Raw genomic sequence first — 21,786 nt, forward strand, 5'->3', positions numbered from 1 at the left:
GTCTTTCCTTGAACAGCACCTCATTTGGAAAATATTTACATGGCAGCTTTCCAAGATAGATAAGGTCTGTAGTCATAAATATTCATTTAAAAGACTGTTTGTCAGGCCTTGCTGAATGTGAATGAGAGGAATTCCCATTTGTTTAATGAAAGAGGTTTTGTTGGGACCAGGACTCTGCCTCATGCTTTTTGGGGAAGCCTAGGTCAGAACAATACCTTGCCTCTCTGCTCTGGTGAGTGCGGTAGATGTACCTGGGAAAAGACAGTCCTCCAACTAACCTGACCCCAGATCATTGAAGGCTTTAGAGGTGACAACCAACACCTGGAATTATTCTTAATGATTTTGTTTCTTTTAAGTTATCCTGTTATCCTATCCATTGAAGACCATTGCAGCATTGCCCAGCAGAGGAATATGGCTCAGAACTTTAAGAAGGTCTTTGGAGACATGCTGCTAACCAAACCGGTAGATATCTCTGCTGATGGTCTGCCATCTCCAAACCAGCTCAAGAGGAAGATTCTCATAAAGGTAAGGACTTTTTGTAGCCTTTGTGAATGGGGTCTATGTAAAAGGTGACCTAGGCATTGATGTTTCTTAACCTCCCACACCTTCCCACACAAATTACTGCAACTTATTTCAGAATACCTGGTCTTTAGGATCCAAACAATTATTAACCTGCAAGAAGAGGGATGCTATAAATCTTGGCTTTGCAGTAGACATTTTGTGATGTAGATGAGACCTACAAAACTGCTCTATACATCAATCAGTATTGCATTTTAACGATTATTTAGGTGAATATGACAAATTTATAACTCTCTTATTAGAATAACCCTATTCAAAAAAAACACAACACAACCTTTTATAATAATGCTTCCTGCATAGCGAGTGAAATCTAAAAATAATGGCTCCCTTAGTTTTTATTTTTAAGCCAACCTTTAACTTGGGGCTTTCAAGTTATTGGGACTGCTACTTAACTAAATCTTTTAAATATACAGGAGAAATTCTACCAAGTGCATCAGAAAATCCAAACGAAATTAAATATTATGACTCTCAGGAAAAAGTCTCTTAGAGAACAACATTTTTATAATTGTGCATGCCTTGTAGTTACACTAAAATGAAACGTAGTACCCACTTTTCAACCTGGAAACATGTTGCTAATTTTAGGTCTTCAGCATTCCCACATTTTACTTTCCATCTTACATTCCCATCTTTTACTTCATAAGGCCTTCCAAAGCCACTTCATTTTTTTCCTATTCAACATTTATCAGGGAAGTTTTCATTGCCTTTCAGCATATATTATTTTTTTGGAGAAATTTCATATGTATTTGCTATGAAAAAGCAGGCAGCTCTAAGAGCATTTCTATACTGCTGCTATTTCCACTGATCAATCTCTCAAATGGGGACTGATTCAAGTAGAAATGTTCACCATAATTACAAGCTTCAAAATGCTAAGAAATAGCAGAAGCCAATCAGTTCTTCTTGGCAGCTCTCTAATAAGAGAGCTCAGAAATAACAGGGACCGCCATCCTCTCTGCATTGTTGGTTCACCTAAGTGAACATTTGCCCAGAATCTTAAAAAGACGTGATTTGTAAGAGGGAAATGTGAAGCTACCTTCCTATGAAGGGGTAGATTCAAAGTTACCCCAGTGGCTGAATTGAGAGATTGACTTGACACCAGGAAAAAATGTCTAAATCAGAAAGAACTTGGCTCAGGTGGGAAATACAAATGACTTTAGGTAAAGGTAAAGGTTCCCCTCGCACATATGTGCTAGCCGTTGCCAACTGTAGGGGGTGGTGCTCATCTCCATTTCAAAGCCGAAGAGCCAGCCCTGTCCAAAGACGTCTCCGTGATCATGTGGCCGGCATGACTAAATCCGAAGGTGCACAGAACACTGTTACCTTCCCACCAAAGGTAGTTCCTATTTTTCTACTTGCATTTTTACATGCTGTTGAACTGCTAGTTTGGCAGAAGCTGGGGCATGTAACGGGAGCTCACTCCATTACGCGGTGCTAGGGATTCGAACCACCAAACTTTCTGATCGACAAGCTCAGCATCTTAGCCACTGAGACACTTTATAGGATCACAAAAGAGTATAGTTAATTTTGCAGTGGAGTACATGCCCTCTCCTAATTCCAATCTAGATTTTTACTATTTTGCTAAAATCACTTGACATTTATATTCTTGCTGTAGCACAAGAAACTGGCTGAGGGTAGTGCTTATGAAGAAGTACCATCATCTGCAGTGTATTCGGAGAATGACATCAGCAACTCAATAAAGAATGGAATTCTGTATCTGGAAGACCCAATCAACCATGTGGGTGTCTTTGTATTAGTTTACTGTTACTTGGAGCTGACTGATTTGTACAATTTTACATAAACTGTTGTTCTAGGGCCGTAATACACCCCTCCTAATCTGGACCTCAGTTCCCCAGAAATTGCCAAGCCTGGTTACAATTTACTTTATAATTTTAATACAGAGTGCGTAACCTTTCAAGGACTAGGTCTTATGAAATCTTTGCATATAGTCTCCAGAGTCACCAGTGTTAAAAATTGTAAAAAAAATATATGTGGCAGACAAGGCTGCACTTAACTTTTGGACAGTGGATCAATAGCATGCTGTTCCATATCTATGGCCTGGAAAAAAATTAACTCCTGCTTTAATTTAATATTTAATTAAATATATTGGATTTTTAAAATTATTTATATTATTGTTGTGACTTCAAATCAGTTTTGATTTCTGACTGGCTGCTTGCAGCTTTCTTGGCATCCTTTGTCTGAAATGGGTTACCAAGTGCTTCCTTCTAGGCTGTGAGTCGCTGGTCCAAGATCGCCCAGTAAGACAGGACTGAAACTCACAGTCCCCTACTTTTGACTCCTGCACCTTTAATATAGCAATAGCATTTAGTCAGCATATTGCCCCCAACAATTTGGGTCCTCATTTTATTGATCTTGGAAAGATGGAAGGCTGAGTCAACCTTGAGCCAGTGAGAGTCAAACTGCCGAACTATTGGCAATCAGCACTCAGAAGAATTAGCCTTGCTGACTGTGAATGAAAGGAATTCACAGTCCTGTAAATAAAAGGAGGTTTGCCAGGACCAAGACTCTGCTTCTTGCTTTTTAAGGTAGCCTGGATCAGAACAACAGGTTGCTACAGTAAAAATGTGTCCGGGATTAAAAACGCCCATAAACTTGCTTTTGAGAATGATATAAAGCTATTACAAAAAGTAGTCTATCAGTCTGAAAACAATTAGCTTAGATAGAAAATAGAAAAGGAGTATGCGATTATGACATTTACATATGTCTGGCTTGGTTATAAACCAGTCAAGCTTATTCTTTATGGTAGTTATTTGGACAAAAGGTTTGGGTGGGGAGCCCTACTCGGAGGAGATTTAAAAGAAACTTCACTACACTCCAATTTCTTGGCCCATTGTTAGAATTAAACAGTTTTGTATTTCCCGTAGCTTGCAGACTTGAAAATTTTATTTGAGGAAGGTGTCAAACAACTCTTAGTTTTAATATCAGCAAATCATTCTTTGGATTGAACATTCCATTTTTAACAACCATTGTTTAGAAGTTAATTCATGAGCATAACCCTTCTTTTGCTCCTATTGTCATACCACATCTTCGTAGTCCAGATTAGTGAATTTTATAAAGCTTTGTCCTTGAAGGAGACTATTCCAGGAACAACTTAATTACTGATGTATATTTCTACAGGACTGGAATCCTCATTATTTGTCTTGACTAGCAGCAAAATCTATTACTCTGGAGAGACAACCAGTGATTTAGGAAATGAAGAGGAGGAAGAGCAAAAGGAGGTATGTGAAAGAAGATATCCTGACTAGGCAAGCAAACATGGCTGAATTTTAATGGTAAAAACAGTTAAATAGTGGATTATTCTGCCTAGACCAGTGGTAGATACACCCTCTTTAAAGATTTTCAAGCAAGGGCAGGATGGTTTTCTGTACAGTATTTCTGCATTGAGCAAGGGGTTGGATTAAATTGCCCATAAGATCCCTTCCATTACATGTGTTCTCCATTTATATCATTTTATCACATAATGAGAAGGAGTTGGATATCTTCATTCCTATTAGTCTATGATGGGAAGAAATCTGGAAGAATCTACTTTTTCTTGAATTGGGAAGAGCTGTGTGTTTATCTTGATTTTCCTGTGGGAAGAATGTAGCTTTGTAATGATAATTCCACTTAACACTGATGAAGTTGAAAGCTAGCACTAACGTCAATCTGGAAAGGGTTAGAAGAAGGGCATGTTTATACTTTCCGCTTGCAATCATGAAAGGACTATGAAGAAGAGGGCTGGAGAAAATTGTCTGGCATACATGCGCTTTATAGAACTCTTTTGAGGCTTCAGGTTTGATTTGATTTGAAATAATTGTTCAGAACATGTAGAACAAAGGCAGCACTTGTCTGAGACTCATTAAAACAGCTTACCCTTGTCCCTAGCATACAGAAGACCTTCCATGGCAGTTATGCAATCCTAGAAACAAATACAGGTGCTTTTAATGAGTCATTAAATGCTGCGTTCACAATCCTGAATGTGAACCAGCTCTTCCCAATTGAATCCAAAACTTTGCCAAGTCCCAATACTTTGGATTTTGCTGGCTGGCTCACTAGTCACTCACGCTTGGAAATCTCATTATCCTTTTTTCTGGCAAATGTATTAGAGGAGGGTTGCTTATAGGGCTAAGAAAGAAGATCTTTGGTCCTTTGTTTCTGCTTTTGAAGAATGAAAGAAAAGAACTCTGGGTAGTGCGTACAGCCAGAAACAATTATGAGTTATAAACAAAAAAGGCTACTTTATACAACTTCCTAAAATGGTTTGTTATTTGCTTTAAGTGAATTGTTTTCTGAAATGTTAGCATTACATGTTGCCTGGAGGCAAGAGATACATGATTTGAGCCCTATCTGTTTGTTTATACTGTGGTACAATAACAGAATGAAGGTATTTGGGGAGACCCGGGAAAGTTTCCTGTTACGTTAAACCTTGGGTTTGGATGTCTATACTTGGAAAAGAGAGATTGCTCTTCTTCCAAACTAATATAATTGTGTCTTTCTACCTTCTCGTTCAGCCACTTTTGGTCTGTAGGCTACTAAATCAAGTGCTTGTTTTTCATTTCCATGGCAGACAAGCAACAGCACTGAACTCCATTCCACTGAAAAGTGGTTCCATGGCAAACTGGGAGCAGGGCGTGATGGTCGCCACATAGCAGAGAGGCTGTTAATGGAATATTGTGTAGACACTGGAGTCCCTGATGGTTCATTCCTGGTGCGAGAAAGTGAGACCTTTGTTGGTGATTACACACTTTCCTTCTGGTAAGTGTCCTTTGGGCATAGAATTGTTATCTAAACTGCTCACATTCAATAGGGGAATAATGCAATCATTAGTTCTGCATCTATGAGATCCAAAGAGTTTATGTCTGTTAAAGAAATCATACATTTGTGTATTTGTCCTGATTTAAGTGGGCAAAGGGACGCGGAGGCTCAGTGGCTAAGATGCTGAGCTTGTCAATCAGAAAGGTCGGCAGTTCGAATCCTAGCACCGCATCACAGAGTGAGCTCCCGTTACTTGTCCTACCTTCTGTCAACCTAGCGGTTCGAAAGCACGTAAAAAATGCAAGTAGAAAAATAGGGGCCACCTTTGGTGGGAAGGTAACAGCGTTCCGTGCGCCTTTGGTGTTTAGTCAAGCCAGCCACATGACCATGGAGACGTCTTTGGACAGCGCTGGCTCTTCGGCTTTGAAACGGAGATGAATACGCCCCCCCCCTAGAGTCGGGAACAACTAGCACATATGTGTGAGGGGAACCTTTACGTTACCTTTTCAAGTAAGAGTTGGAAAAGATGCCAAATAGAAGGATGCCATTCTCATTCTTGTTTCATTATCTGTAGTTCATGCAATATCTAAACTTATCCATTATCCAAGAAAAAATGACTGCAGTAGTAATTTGCAAACTTTTACATTACAAGATTGTTAATGAAAGATTTTGCAGACTACCATGAAATCAGCCATTTTAAACTAAAAGGCTTTATCATAGAGAAAGTAGAGGTGGTTGTTTTATTTAGCAAAAGAGTAAAGAATTTGCTTGTAGAGTTTCTGTTTTATAGGGTTCTTTAAAAAACTTCCTACACACTCACTTAGAGCAGCAGGAGGATTTGCTTCTTCAGAATCCTCGGGGGCTTTTCTATGGGACAAAAAAAACAGTAGGGTCAAAATAGGGAAAGTAAGAAGCAGAGAGCCTTGATCCAAAGAAGCCTGTTACGGTGACAGTGCCCTGCTTCTCCTGTGGAGAGATGACCAGCTCTGAGTCCACTAAGATTTATGAGTGGAAGAAGAACTTTTAAGATTTAAACCTTGGGGCTAATATGCATGGCTTCAGTCCTACTCTTTGCTCTTGTTGGTTTCCAGTATATTGGCTGTTTCTAATATTGGCAGTAAAACTAGCTTGCCAAGAGTTGTGTTCTTGAATCTCTGACTGCAGGTTTTCCGAATCAACAGTTGTCTGGGTAGAGCTTGACAAAACAGTAGAAGCTTTGGACTCCTCAGGCCCACTTGTAATACATGTGGCTACTTTATCCTCTTTGTTTGGGGAATATGAAATAGGTTTTCAGCATTGCACAAACACCTAAGAATGCCTTGAGAAACAAGGAGAAGAATTCACTGCAAGAAAGCAGAATAGGTCTGTCTTCCTCCCCCCACCCTGCCCACCATACACAGGCTGTTAAAGAAAGTAAGGTATTGGATTACCAAATATGCAGACCTCGGTCATTACCTGACTCATTCTCTCATATTTATTTTATGGCAGTATAATTAGTGGTGTTGGACGAACATAATCCATAATAAGATACTAAAAAAACCCAAACTTAGGCTGCCACTCTAAATATATCCACTGGAAAGTAAGGTGCACTGAATATTATGAGTTTATCTTTGGATAACCATGTCTAGGGCAACACAATTGATCCTTTTTTGTTTGTTTGTTTCTCCTACACAGGCGCAATGGGAAAGTGCAGCACTGCCGGATCCATTCTCGGCAAGATGCCGGCAGCCCCAAATTCTTCCTCACTGATAACCTGGTGTTCAATAGCCTCTATGATCTCATTACTCATTACCAGCAAGTGCCACTAAGATGCAATGAATTTGAAATGAGGTTGACAGAACCCGTGCCCCAGACAAATGCACATGAGAGCAAAGAGTAAGTCAATGAAGGAGTCAGGTTCTATCCTTGGTCTGTCTGTCTCTCTAAGTGGTGGGTTTTGAAAATTTTTGGAACCTACTCTGTGGGTGAGGCCTCCTTTGTGGGAGTGGCTCGCTGGCCATGTGACCTGGTAGGAGTGGTTTGCCAGCCATGTGTTCTCTCTCTCTCTCTCCCCTTCCTTTTGTCTCTCTGTCCCTTTTTTCTTTTTCTTTTTTTCTTTCTCTCTCACTCTTTTTCTTTTTTCTTTCTTTTTTCTTTCTTCCTCTCTCTCTCTCTCTCTCTCTCTCTCTCTCTCTCTCTCTCTCTCTCTCCTCTCTCTCTCTCTCTCTCTCTCTCTCTCTCTCTCTCTCTCTCTCTCTCTCTCTCTCTTTTGCTCTGTGTCAGTCTGTGTGTGGGGGGGGGGCAGTGGTGGGTTTCAAAAAATTTTGGAACCTCTTCCGTAGTGTGGCTTGCTTTCCGGTCCACTGGTAGAACCTCTTCTAACCAGTTTGGTAGATTGATGAACCGGTTCTACCGAATAGGTGCAAACTGGTAGGAACCCACCTCTGACTCTCTCTGTCTCTCTCTCTCTGCCCCCCTCCCCCCTTCTTCCCTCCCCCCCTCCCGTTTATAATCATCCTCAGAGTTCTCCGCAGATGACAAAATTACTTAGGACAGCCAGAATCTTTAAAATTCTTTAAAGGCAAAAAGAAATGTATAACAATAAAATGCCATGAAGAAACAACCAAAAGAAAAAAGATAAAAATAAACTCTGTCTGCTTAGTGTTGAAAGGATTTATGGTTGGTGCCAATCAAGTTTCTCTAGGAAAGAGATGCTATGGATGGAGGCTCACAATTGAGGAAACTTTGTTGCAGCCACTTCTCTTATTTCATTATTCTGAGAAACATTTTTAAAGTTTTATCAATACAGAAATTCAAGTACATGTTTTTTGTCCTTCAGTTCTAATAGAATGCTGACTGCAAATTTCTAGTATTAATTTGGAGTGCTGAAGTTTGGATTTAGCAGATTGGTGAAGATTTGGGGTTTAAATCAGCCCTTCATTGTTCTTTTATGCCACTGATTGCACTGCCCTCCAGCGTAGTATTTTAATCTGTTTTGCTACAGAAAGAAAATACATCTTTTTAATGCCATTTGACCTGTTATCAGCATGAACAATTCATTTCTTATTTTAAATTAAATAAATACCACTGGACTGCCTTTTCTCAGCACAAACATTTCATTTTCTATTCAAAAATATTTTTTTTAAACTTAAATATACAATAGGAGCATTCAGAGCATTTGTTACAACTGATCCAATAATTTTAATAAAATAAAGTCTTTAATAAAATCTTTCAATCAATTTGTAACAAGTTTGTCTCCTCTAGATAAGTACAGTGCCTATCCTCCTAATCAACTTAGGAAGGCTGAGTATGCCTTCTGGGTTGTATTTACTGAGATCAGATCCAATATAAAAGGAAACAAACTGATTTTTCTCATACAGAATCAGCTATTCTTGGCCTGTGCAGATATAACTCTTGTTACTTATTTGTAATTAAGAATAAGCCATAGAATCATGTGTTTTTTTCCTCCTTTTGGTGTCTTAATTATCTACCTCCTGACATCTCACACAATCATTAAGTAAGCTTGTGGTACTAAGTGTGCCAATTTGCAATACCTCCGTCAACATTTATACTATGTTTAATGTTGGGCAAAAATGTAACATTTTACAATCTCTTTGTTGAAGTAGAGTCATTAACTGATAATCCAGAGCTTGCAGGACAATTCATATATGACCTGCTTCTGAATTGTTAACCAAACAAGCTTTTGCATTTCTACCAGGGCTAAGAAAGGAAAAAGGCTTGGCTTGTAATATTGAATCCAATAATTTTGGGGCTCAATCATATTTCAAAACCTGCAAAGAAGCTGCCTAGTATCTACTTCTTTCTTTCTTTTTTCTTCTTGAAGCAACATTATTTTTAACATCCAAGTATTTATCGGGAATTGCTGCCTGGGGAAATAACCTACATTATTTTATTTTTGTTCCTAGATGGTACCATGCTAATCTCACCCGGAATTCAGCTGAGCGCATGCTAATGAGGGTGCCCCGGGATGGAGCCTTTTTGGTGCGCAAGAGGAGTGAGTCAAATTCCTATGCAATCTCTTTTCGGTGAGTGCATTTGCCAAGTGCTGTGGATTAACTCTTATATCTGCACAAGCTGAAATTATCTCCATTGTCTCATGGTTATTTAGAACAGGGGTCTCCAAACTTGGCAACTTTAAGACTTGTGGACTTCAACTCCACAAGAAGTTGCCAAGTTTGGAGACTCCTGATTTAGAAAATTAATTGCTGGGCTGGTCTTTTGTCTTCCAGGGCCGAAGGAAAGATCAAGCATTGCCGCGTGCAGCAGGAGGGTCAGACAATCATCTTGGGCAATTCAGAATTTGACAGCCTGGTGGATTTAATCAGCTATTATGAAAAACATCCATTGTACCGCAAAATGAAGTTAAGATATCCTATTAATGAAGAAACACTGGAGAAGATTGGAACAGCGGTGAGTATGGCTACACTGGGTGGAAGCCAATATCTTTCTTCTGGATTGAAGTTAGGACCAGTGGTGGGTTGTTCTTACCGTCACTACTGGTACACTGCTCACGGGGCCACACGTCCTGTTCGGACACGCGTGCACAATCTATCGCCCCTGTGATGCCCAGCTGCTGGTTGGGGCTCGCACAGGTGCCGCACACTGTGCGGACATGCGCAATTGGCCGGTTGCTGTAAAAACAGGTATAGAACGCGGGCAGCTGGGCCAAACGAGCCACCGTACCTGTACACTATCAGCTGCTCCTGGCTACTACTGGTGTGGCTGTACTGGACCATACCCGCAGGAACCCACCACTGGTTAGGACTATACGTGGTGTTTTTAGAGTTTCACTTCCTGAACTCTTTCACGTCCTTAATTAGAGGTTTTGTGGTACGGCTGGGTACCCAAAAGGCCTTAATTTTTTTCTCCTAATCTGATAACTGACCAAGTTCCTCTTTCTGCAGAGGGATTTTTAAAATTTATTTTATTTATGTATTTATTTATATCCTACCTTTATTATAAATAACTGAACACATGCAATACTCTTCCTTTCTCCTACAACAACTACTCTGAGGTGAATTGGCCTGAGAGAGAGTGACTGGCCCAAAGTCATCCAGCCGATTTTCATGCCATGGATTTATTTCTCCTGCATTCTGTTTTATCTCTTTAATGATTCTGCTACATTTTTAAACAGTTTTGTCTAAACAATTAGCAAATGAGAAGTGTAAAAGGATTGTATTGCATTTGTTTTTGTTAGGAACCAGATTATGGTGCACTATATGAAACGGAATCCGGTGGATTTTATGTGGAGGCCAACCCTATGCCAACCTTTAAGGTATTTTTCCTAACTCCTTGGTTGATATCTTGATTAGGCTAATAAGAGTTAGTGAATTTTCCTACCAGGCTTGCAAGTCTTTTTAAGATCTTTTGTAGAAACTATAAGAACAGTTTTGCTTTATATACCTGTATGTTCTCACTGTCAGACCTAATAGCAATAGAGTAGTTTGTGTTAAAAAGTTACAGGTGTGTGTAATAAACTCCCATTTTCAACAGTATAGTTTTGATTTGCATCGGGATTTTCTATGAATGTTGTCATAATTTTAAGAAGCACAATATCCTAATTCCAATCAGAGAATGATATGATTTTCTAATTCTAATTAGCACAGTGAAATTTACCAGCTGGCAGAAGCAGGAATGAATTTGAATTATGTGCTGTAATTTCCCTATTCTTGCGTACATTTTTACGAGGAAGGTTTTAAAAATGGATCAGGATGTTATTTTTCTACATGTTTCCTTTCTGCAAATGTTACTTTACTACATTGTACATATGCAGTCACACTTTTCGACCCCAGGGACACTAGCAAAACTATCTGGTTTGTGTATGTAATGGGGCTGGAGGGGACCTCTGAAGTAAACATTAAACCTGAGATGGAATCAGTTGCCAAAAATCAGTGAGGTAGGAAGTACATATATGAAAACTGTGATAAAAGTAGTAATAATTTTACCATAATTAACAAAAATACCTACCCCTACCCAAAATCCAAGAAAAACAATGCAAGATAGTTAGCTTGTCCGTATATGTATATGTCATAATCATGTTACAGATAGCCCTCGAGTCATGACTATAATGGAGCTGCCCATTAGGGTCTTAAGTAGTGATGATTGTAAAGCGGGCCATCGCCTGACCATCCTGATTTTAAAACCTTTTTTTGCAGTAGTTGTTTAGCGAATTCTCATGGTTGTTATGTGAATCATAGTTGTTAAGCAAGCCTATTGTTTGTTCGTGGGCGTTTTTCCTGAAAAGGGATAGTAAATACCAGCAAAAACATAGTAAATCATGGTCATGTGACTGCAGGGGGCTGCAAACAGCTGTAAAGGCAAGCTACTTGCCAAGGACCCCAAATGCAGTCAGGTGGCAGTTTTTGGAGCTTCAGGATTGGGTCACATGCTACCTTTTGGTGGTCCGTCATAAGTTTGTAAGTCAAGAACTACCTGTAATACCTTTGTTGACTTTCCTGATAGAGATCTTGACACATCCCTTTCCAAATGTAAATTCCCCCTGTTGAGGACTCGCAAAGTCCTCGACTTATGACCTGGCTGCTAGCAACAAGCCAGGCGGCGCCCTGATTGGCTGGGGCGTGGCGTCGCTTGTTGCTAGCCACTAGGGGCGCGCTCATTAGCTATCCCTGCTTGACAGCTCCGTTTAAATAGCTGTCAAGTAGGGAGAGTGCTGAATCGCCTGTAAATAGTTGCTTTTGAATAAACCTCTTGTTTGACAGTCCTGGCTCCCATCTCCTCCTTCCGTCGATCTTCAAAACCCCCCTCTTTCTCTCTCTCTCTCTCACACAAACACACATTCATCTTGTCAAAAGTAGATAGAAAAAGATATCTGGACAAGTGGATTCTTCTATAACTCCTTAGCAAAACTGCTTCACTTTCATGGATAGGTACACCCATCCCAGTTATTGCCATAGTTACCTTGCCACATTCTTGTGCCTTTCTTTTAGTGCGCCGTCAAAGCTTTGTTTGACTACAAAGCACAGCGAGAAGACGAGCTCACCTTCACAAAAAATGCAATCATCCAAAACGTAGAAAAACAAGAAGGAGGCTGGTGGGTATAGTATTGTTCTGAGATAATGAAATCTTTCTTAATGCTCCCCCAGAAAAGATTTGATGATTCCTTCATTTTTGATATTAGTTTAATGGAAGTTTGTTTCATTATGTGATTGAAGCACGTAAAACGAGTTTATATATTTGTATGCCTATGGCTAAAGACATGTTTATCAACATGAAGACGAGTCACGTGTGTGCAGCTGCTGGACTATTGACATATTACTAATTATTACTAAAAAGTACTTAGGAAAGAGTTAAATTGAGTAGGAAATAAGCTTTGTTATTTCTTATCCTACCACTTCTCCCTGAGATATTTTCTCTGCTGTGCACAGCATATTGTTTCCTCATTATATCTTAATATTTATCCTGATCCTGCTTTGAATTAAGCTTCAGGTTCATGGTCACTTTAATTTGATTTCAAACTACCATGTTTTTCCAAAAATAAGACAGGGTTTTATTTTCTTTTGACCCCCTGAAATAAGCGCTTGGCCTTATTTTCGGAGAAGTCTTATTTTTGAAGTGCAGGAGGTGGTGAGTATGGTCACCTCATGGCTGCTGCTGTGTTGCAATATTTTTGGGGAGGGCTTATTTTCAGGGGACAGCTTTTAGAGCATGCGCTTAAAAGCCCGATTGGGCTTATTATCTGGGGAGGTCTTATTTTCAGGGAAACAGAGTATTTAGATAAAATAATGATTTCCTACACACAATAGAAAGGGGCACTTCAGGATTTTTTCCCCTTCAGTTTGAGCATTTCATTCTTTAGAGAGCATGCTCCCTTCTTCTTCACTATTGATGTTTCCTCTGCTCAATTAGTTCAGTAACTTCTGCAATTAAGTTTAATGCCACCAATTTCAACTTTGATAACTGCATTTGGTATGTAATGTAACATTGCTGTAGAATGTGCACATATATGCATGAGCTTTGAATTTTTTTCAGGTGGAGAGGAGATTATGGGGGTAAGAAGCAACTGTGGTTTCCCTCTAATTATGTAGAAGAAATAACTAGTCCAACTGGCCTGGAGCCTGAGAGAGAGGTGAGTTCTCGTTTGGAAAAAGAACAGAGAACTATAACATTTCAAAGTCCCTTTTTAAAAAAAAAAGTCTGAATATAAGCAGTCCTCGACTTACAACAGTTCATTTAGTGACCATTTGAAGTTACAACGGCACTGAAAAAAGTGGCTTATGACCATTTTTCACACTTATGACCATTGAAGCTTCCCATGGTCACGTGAATAAAATTCGGATGTTTGGCAACTGAATTATATTTATGACGGTTGCAGTGTCCTGGAGTCATGTGATTCCCCTTTTGCAAACTTCTGTCAAGCAACGTCGATTGGGAAACCAGGTTCACTTAACAACCATATTAGTAATTTAACAACTGCAGTGATTCACTTAACAAATGTGGCAAGACAATTCGTAAAATGGGGGCAAAACTCACTTAATAAATTTCTCACATAAATTTTGGGCTCAAGTGTGGTCATACGTTGAGGACTGCGTTGCATTGCCTTGAAAGAAGGTGACCTGAAAGACCCCATCCTTTTGTCTAAGGTTGTCCACCCATCTTATATGAGCAAACATGCCATCAGTAATGTAGCTATAGCTAGCTCAGTCTCTCTTGGTATGCTCTCCCTCCCCCTCCCTCCTCCTCCTCCATTTTGCCCATAGTTTTGTTTAGCTTTCTGTTCTTACTATCCTTAAGTGCTCATTTTATGTGTTAGGGTCTCACTCTGACCCTTGACTGGTTTATTCTTTTTACTGCATTATAACCCCTACTTCAGATGGATGCTTGCTGTGGCAAACAGAGTAGAGATGCCTTTAGGAATGAATAATGCATGTGTAGCTCATCTGCATGAATCATGTGCACAAAGGCTTTAAGCTAGAAGTGTTTTGCCCCTCTTGGTTGTTTACCTTCGTGTACCATCATTTAGAAACACAGTTTTTTTGCCAATGAAGGGCAGCTGTAACTAACTCTTTTCCCTTTAAACATCATAACGGTAATGTTCAAATTTATTTTGCTGGTGTTCAGCATTTAATATCTATTGATCTTTGCTACCCAGAAATTGCAGGGATGTAGGAAGATATGGAAACTGAATAGTTGCAGCTAGAAGCAGAAAAAGGAGAGAGAATGTCACGGGGAAATACAGTGGTAGCTAAGGCAAAGCAAAGCATTTTAATAGTTTCGTAATATGCTAGACTGATTTTTTTAATATGTGTGTTTTTAAAAATAAAATGCATTGATCTGAATAAACATTATGGATTGTCCTGAAATTTGTATGGCAGAGCAAACTACAAAATGTAAAATCTTTACAATATACTGTGATTTTGCTTCCAGCAACAGCTAGATGAAAACAGCCCTTTGGGAGATCTACTCAGAGGAGTACTGGATGTACCATCATGTCAGATTGGTAAGTTATGGAGGGAAAGGAGGGTAAAAAAAATCAACGTTATGCCCTCTTTCTGTAGAACTTCCTTCCTTGTTAGTAAGCCCTGTAGATGCAAAACCAGTTTGTTTTTTAAATAAGCAATTGTAAATCGATCAGTGACACAGTCTAGCATCCTTGTCTTCACCCAGACATGTGCAAAAATAGTGAGATAGATTTAGAACTAAAAGCTAGAGACAGTGAGAAAAGGACAACAGTACAGAGAATTTTAAAACAATTCCTGTTCCACAGAAGAACATTTAAATTAGGAGCTAGAGGCTGAGAAATTCAGAACTTTATGAAAACAGTCCAATGTGATATGTATAACAAGAAATGAGGCAAAATGTATGTTTTCTGTTCTTTATTTCAACTTCTAAATTTTATTACTGGGTGATGCTATTGAAACTATTTTTTTGACTGTAACCCTAATGATTGTAGTCATTTATTCATGTTGATGATTATGAAAAATCTATTGACAATCTCCTATATTTTTGTTCCTTGATATAGCTATCCGCCCTGAGGGGAAGAACAACCGTATGTTTGTGTTCTCCATTAGTATGGCATCTGTCTCACGTTGGTCGTTGGATGTTGCAGCTGATACTCATGAAGATCTGTTGGATTGGGTGAAGAAGATCCGTGAGGCAGCCCAAACTGCTGATGCCAGGGTAAAGGATGCTTGCTTTTAAAACCTTTTCAGAGTTTTTTTTTTAAAAAGTCCTTGTATGTACTTCATACAGGTAACAGTTTGATGAGTATAAAGCTTCTTTCTCACAGGTTGACCTTGAAAAAATTACCGTATTTTTTGGAGTATAAGATGCACTTTTTTCCCTCAAAAAAGAGGGTGAAAATCTGGGTCCATCTTATACAGCATTTTTTGCCTGCTGAAAACCCACCCCTTTTGCAAAAATGGATGTGCAGAGGGTTTGGGAGGCTTGCAAAGTGCTCCAGGGGGCTGGGGAGGGCAAGAACGAGCTCGTTTTTGCTCCCCCAGTTCCCAGGAGCTCTAAGAGCCTCCCAAAGCTCTGCATGCCCCCCCCTTTTTTTTTTTGCAAAAAAACGAGGCTTGCAGAGGGTTTGGGAAGCCTGCAGAGTGCAAAAACTTTTTTTTAATTTACCTCTTCAAAATCATGGTGCGTCTTATACTCTGGTGTGTCTTATAGTCCGAAACGTACGGTAACTTGTTTCATGGGCTGAATATAGCTTGGGGAAATTGCTTTATCATTTAGAAACTCCACTTTTCACAGTGAAGACCGGGTGGCAGGACTAAGAATCCTTATTAAAGCACCTATGGGAATGGCTCAATCTCCAATTTTATTCTTGGTTATGAATGTATTGATGAATGTTGCCGTTTCTCATAACCTATAATTGGGCAAATTGTGCAATCAACATTGTACTAATTCCAAAGCTATTCATCTTTATCATGAGCCCTGAAATCTGTTTTAACATTATTTTGGAAGCTCTCTGAAGGGAAGATGATGGAACGGAGGAAAAAGATAGCTTTGGAGCTTTCAGAGCTTGTAATCTACTGTCGTCCTGTTCCCTTTGATGAAGATAGTAAGTATTCATGACTCTGGACATACTTGTTTATCTATTTATTACATTTATATGCCACCCATTTTGCTATCCAGAGCAAAGGTGGCTAACATGCAATAAAAATAAATTACTGTACAAAAACAATTATATAGAAATAATTAACATTATAAAAATTAAATAGATTTTAAAATGTACATTATCCCAAAATTAGACTTTTAGATTATTATCACAAAATTAGATTATCCCTAATTAAAATCTAAGGATTGGTGAGCATTGTGATTTAATAATTAATTGTATCAGCAGGTTGATAGTGATTTCTTTTTGTCCCAATGTGATTAAGAAAACTCTTGTGTATTTTACTGCTATTGTGAAAAAATACAAAAAAATAATTCCAAAACTAAAATGAATGAGCTTTTTCAAGTTTATTTATTTTGAGATATTGTATACAAATCTTACAAATATTGTAAAATTGCATCATTATTCAGTACTTCGGGATTTGCTTTTGTTACTCTAATCTTCCTGACTATCCTTACTTAAAATATATAGCATAGTGAAGAAATATACATCTCATTTTTAAAAAAATCTTCTCATTCATTCTGTGAGGAATTAAGATTTTTTCAAATTAGTATCTCCCTATTCTCTACAGAAATCGGCACAGAGCGAGCCTGCTATAGAGATATGTCATCTTTTCCTGAAACCAAAGCAGAAAAGTATGTCAACAAGATCAAAGGGAAGAAATTTCTGCAGTATAACCGATTACAGCTTTCCCGCATATATCCCAAAGGACAGCGCCTGGACTCTTCCAATTATGATCCCCTTCCTATGTGGATCTGTGGCAGCCAGTTGGTGGCGCTCAACTTTCAAACACCAGGTGAGGCCAACTCTTTACTGAATATTTTATGGTGGTGACTGTGTAGAGGTGGGTTCCTACCAGTTCACACCTATTCGGTAGAACCAGTTCGTCAAATCTACCGAACCGGTTAGAAGAGGTTCCACCAGTGGACCCAGAAAGCAGGCCACACCTACAGAAGAGGTTCCAAAATTTTTTGAAACCCACCACTGGTCCTTGGATATGATTATTCTACACTATCATGCTCATATTTATAAAACTCAGTGCCCCTGTGAAAGGTAAGGATGACTACTGCATTTGTGGTGCAATCAGAACATTGTGTGTGTTGTAGTTGTTTTAACGCAAACCAAAGATGCCTTTTAAAAAACAAGTTTACATCATATTCTTATGCATGCCAGTGCTGTGTGTAATTTAAGGTGGTTCTGACAAGTGTTGTCGGCATCTTCATATCCGGTCACAGGAGCGGCAAGCCACTCCCATCCAGTCACATGGGTGACAAGCCACTCCAATACAGGAGGCCACACCCACAGAGTAGGTTCGAACAATTTTTGAAACCCACCACTGTGACTGTAGCAGGAATGGGCAATATGTGTTCCTCCAGATGTTGTTGAATTGGTGTCCTGGTAGTCTTCATGCTCATCGATGATGGATGCCAGGGGCTACAGTTCAGCCATACCTGGAAGCCCACACTTTTGACCATTTTGGCAAACATTACTGCATGAAAATGTTATTGCTTCAGATTTTAATGTTCTGAGTTCCAATCCTTCAAGACTGTTAACTATCACAGATCTTCTCCATTTGTGTCCACATTTTCTGGAATTGCATTTCCTCTTGAGTTCAAACAGTCTCAACTGCAGTATGTTTTCCAATAGTTATTAAAGCCCGGCTTTTTGAGAACAATTTGAATCTTTTTGCCACTTGCATACTGCTCAATGTTCATTATGTGGCTGTCTAATTTTGTTGTACATGATTGCATTGTATTTTTTCTATCTCTTTAAAAACCTTTTATTGTATTTGGAGTTGTTAACTACTCAATCATTTTCAGTTGGGGCAGCAATCTTAGCTGTATATATTAATACAACTAGAACATACTAAAACAATAAAAAACTTGCCCTCTGTTTTATAGGAACTGCATGTGCTTGAAGAAGAAAGTAAACGATAGACTCATAATTGGCTATAGTGGCGCATATGAGCCTCTTTCTTTCCTAGGACAATGTTGAATCAATAAGAAAGTCAAAGTAAAATAAGTTGTTCATCTTAAACTGCCAATAGTCTTAAAGAATAAGAGTGTTGGCTTCTTAAAAGTATTAATACTTTTTTCAGTTAAGATAAGCATTCTTTGAATAAAATGACTGCTACAAAGAAATATTGCATTTAAGATATTTTTCTCATGCTAAAAATTAATACTTCAGTGCATGGAGAATTGCATTCCAGATATATGAATTGTGCAGCAAACACTAAATTATAGGAAGAGCTTTATTCAGATATAAGGCACTATTATTATTTTACCAAACTGCAATATTGTTTTACTGATGTTGAGGTGTTTGTCATCGAAATGCCTATGTTTTTGCAGACAAGCCAATGCAAATGAATCAGGCTCTATTTGTGTCTGGAGGCCAAAGTGGCTTTGCGTTGCAACCAGCCAACATGCGGGATGATGTCTTTGATCCCTTTGACAAGAACACCCTTCGTGGAATGGTGCCACTTTCCATCTCCATTGAGGTTTGTATTTTATGATTATCCAAGTGCCCACTAGAATGAATTCTAATGTTGACTTTATAATGGTTGAATGTTGCTTGGAGCTTCAGAAGATTGCTACATTATACCCTGAAAAGATTTGTGTGGTGCATATACATCTACAGACATTTTTTGGTTCAAAAGATCCTTGTGATTTATCTAGCTTTCACTTTTTAAAACCACATATTTAATATGAAAAGATGTATGTGCTGCTAAATTTGTAACATCATTTTGAAATAGTAAGGCAATTTTTATCATAAGGAAAAGATGGTGACATCCGCTTCCTGGTTTAAACTACCAGTTGTTTCTTACTGTGTATAAATTCTGAATTTGGTTTAAACTGATTTAATGAAACATACCGCAACGCCTGAAGCCATGATTTATTGTTTACTTGTTTTTATAAATAATATTAATTTCTAGCTGCCATTACCAAGGTGCAGCAATTAACCAGAGTTTAAAAATAAATGCAAATGCTTTTGATCTCTTTAATTATGCTGGAGGTGAAGATTTGCAAGAGAAGATGTTGACTAATCTCAAGATTCATATAGATTCATTTTATTACCCTGAACATAGCATTACATCAAAAATGGCACCAGCTTCCAATTGTTTTTAGACACAGGATATTCATTGGCTTAAGCTAAACCTGATTTGAAAATACTTAAACTCTTAAGGACTTTAGAGCCACATGCCTGTTTAAAAAAAATTCTCAGTTTTTCTTCTAGGATTATTTTCTAAGAATACTTGGGGACACTAAAGCATGAGTCTAAAACAGTATTTCTCAATCGTGGCAACTTTAAGATGTGTGGTCTTCAATTTCCAGAATTCTTGCTGACTGGGGAATTCTGAAGTTGAAGTTCACACATCTAAAATTTGCCATGATCTAAATAACAATTCGAGCACACATGGCATTATTACTGTAACAAGCAAAAGTAAGATCTTACTATCTGGAGCTGATTTTAACCAGCAACCAATGCTGATGAAGATAGCATATGAGCAAATCTAGACATGTCAATAACTACCGTATTTTTCGCACTATAAAATGCACTCCGCCTCCCAAAAGTGGGTGCAAATGTCTGTGCGTCTTATAGAGCGAATATTGCAGGGGGATGGAGGTTGGTGCCACCGCATTCGCTGCCAGCAGGGAACACTGGAGCCTTCCCTGCTGAGCAGCTGATCGGTGGTTGGATCGGCGGAATACCGCCGATCAGCTGGGTTGCAGAGATCGCTGCCACCAATCACCACCAAATGGCAGTGGCGGCAATAGGCAGAGACAGTGATCCCCGTCGCCTAGAACAGCTGATCGGCAGTATTCCAGAAGGCCAATCCAACTGCCAATCAGTTGCTCTAGTGTTCCCTGGCAGCGGCAGCAGTTCAGTTCAGTTGACCAATGGTGGGTGCAATGGAGCAGAGCCCTGAAGAGCCATGTGCTGGGGCTGTGATAGCATACTGAAACTTTTACCCATCATGGTATTGGCTGATGCCTGAACTTTTACTTGTGTTTAGTTGTGTACACTGCTACCACTAATAGCTTGCAGTTCTAATTGAGTCAAGATCTTCTGGGCCATATTCCTTGCCCAGAAATCCTATTCTGATCTTCCTTTATCCCCACATCCTCTGAATTCTCTCAACTAAGATTGCTACTAAATTCCTTCCTTGCCACACTTTCAGCATCCTGGTAATCACCAGCTCTCTTTGCTGTCTCTTTGCTCTCTCTGTGTTCATCTTCTCCCCACCCACTTTTCCCCCACTGCTTTAACATTCAAGTCCGCATTTCTTTTCCTTAAAAATCAAACATTTCCAACTGTAGAAACATATGGCTCAACACACAAGTTGTATCTATCAGTCTTCCCCCTGATTTCCTGCAGTTTACCTACTACCCAAACTAAGCTTCCTATTAGCTGAATGAAGTTTCATTATAGGTTTGAGAGTTGTATGCAACGAAATTGCTTTTTAATGTATGCTGATGAGTGTACATTCAAAGTGACATAAGATTATTTTATGTCTTAAGGGTTTATTACTTGTTACGCCATAAAACCAGCCCTAATAAACAGGAAATCTGACTTCTCAAAGACAGACTAAAAGTGAACATATTGTACTACTTTCATGTTGTTGCTGTTATTGTTACCATTACTAATTATCATTTTATTTTTAGACTGTTCTTCATTTCAGAGGAGTTATTTATAAGAGAATAAGTGTAGTAGTGCTTTGAAACAAATCACAATAAAATGAACACTCTTCAAAGAATAAATGAAAATGTATTTCTTTTTTAAAAGCAAGCAGTTTGGTTGTAACTTAGCTTTTAGCACCTGGGTAAACAAGTTCATCTAAAATTGATTCCTGAAGGGAGATAGTCTGCTAGACTAGCTGAGCTTCACTTGGGAGGAAAAATCCATTGGTGACATGCTTTGGCTTTGTCAGCTTTGTTTACTTCAGCTCAAATAGACATACTGTAATACCCGAGTATAAGCCTAGTTTTTCAGCCCACTTTTTGGGCTGAAAAAAGCCGCCTCGGCTTATACTCGAGTCAGTGAAAAATTTGCCCGAAATGGAGGAGAAAAAGGGGCGGGGCCATGCCGCTGGGTGACACTCGTGAATGGCCCAGTGCCCCTGTGAGTTTCCCCTCCCTCTGTGTCAGTTTGCCGCGCGCGCGCACCGCACCATCCCCCCTCCTCACGTTCTAATGTAATGCAGGGCTGTCTTACGATTCCCCTTCCTCCCCCTCCTGCCGCTCTGCAACGATGTCCCACCTCCTCCTTGTTATGGCAAGCAGCCACATAGCGATGTCCCACCTCCTCTGGTACAGTGATCCAATGCTAGGAATCACTGTGCCGTGTGTCATAGGAGGCGGGACATCGCTCCCGCGGCT

At 39.2% G+C, this 21,786-nt stretch overlaps 1 protein-coding gene across 1 annotated transcript in view; it reads left to right on the forward strand.

Annotated features, from left to right (window-relative positions):
* PLCG1 (phospholipase C gamma 1) overlaps nucleotides 1–21,786 on the forward strand; it is a 119,374-nt gene that overhangs the window by 85,268 nt on the left and 12,320 nt on the right. The window contains 16 exon segments of the mRNA XM_032217850.1: nucleotides 357–525; nucleotides 2,189–2,311; nucleotides 3,712–3,727; nucleotides 3,730–3,812; nucleotides 5,141–5,328; nucleotides 7,003–7,203; nucleotides 9,234–9,353; nucleotides 9,558–9,738; nucleotides 10,526–10,603; nucleotides 12,276–12,379; nucleotides 13,318–13,414; nucleotides 14,713–14,785; nucleotides 15,308–15,465; nucleotides 16,258–16,354; nucleotides 16,980–17,204; nucleotides 18,757–18,905. Of these exon segments, the coding sequence (XP_032073741.1) occupies nucleotides 357–525; nucleotides 2,189–2,311; nucleotides 3,712–3,727; nucleotides 3,730–3,812; nucleotides 5,141–5,328; nucleotides 7,003–7,203; nucleotides 9,234–9,353; nucleotides 9,558–9,738; nucleotides 10,526–10,603; nucleotides 12,276–12,379; nucleotides 13,318–13,414; nucleotides 14,713–14,785; nucleotides 15,308–15,465; nucleotides 16,258–16,354; nucleotides 16,980–17,204; nucleotides 18,757–18,905 (2,062 nt within the window).

Source organism: Thamnophis elegans, chromosome 5, assembly GCF_009769535.1.
Source record: "Thamnophis elegans isolate rThaEle1 chromosome 5, rThaEle1.pri, whole genome shotgun sequence".
Lineage (NCBI taxonomy): Eukaryota > Metazoa > Chordata > Lepidosauria > Squamata > Colubridae > Thamnophis > Thamnophis elegans.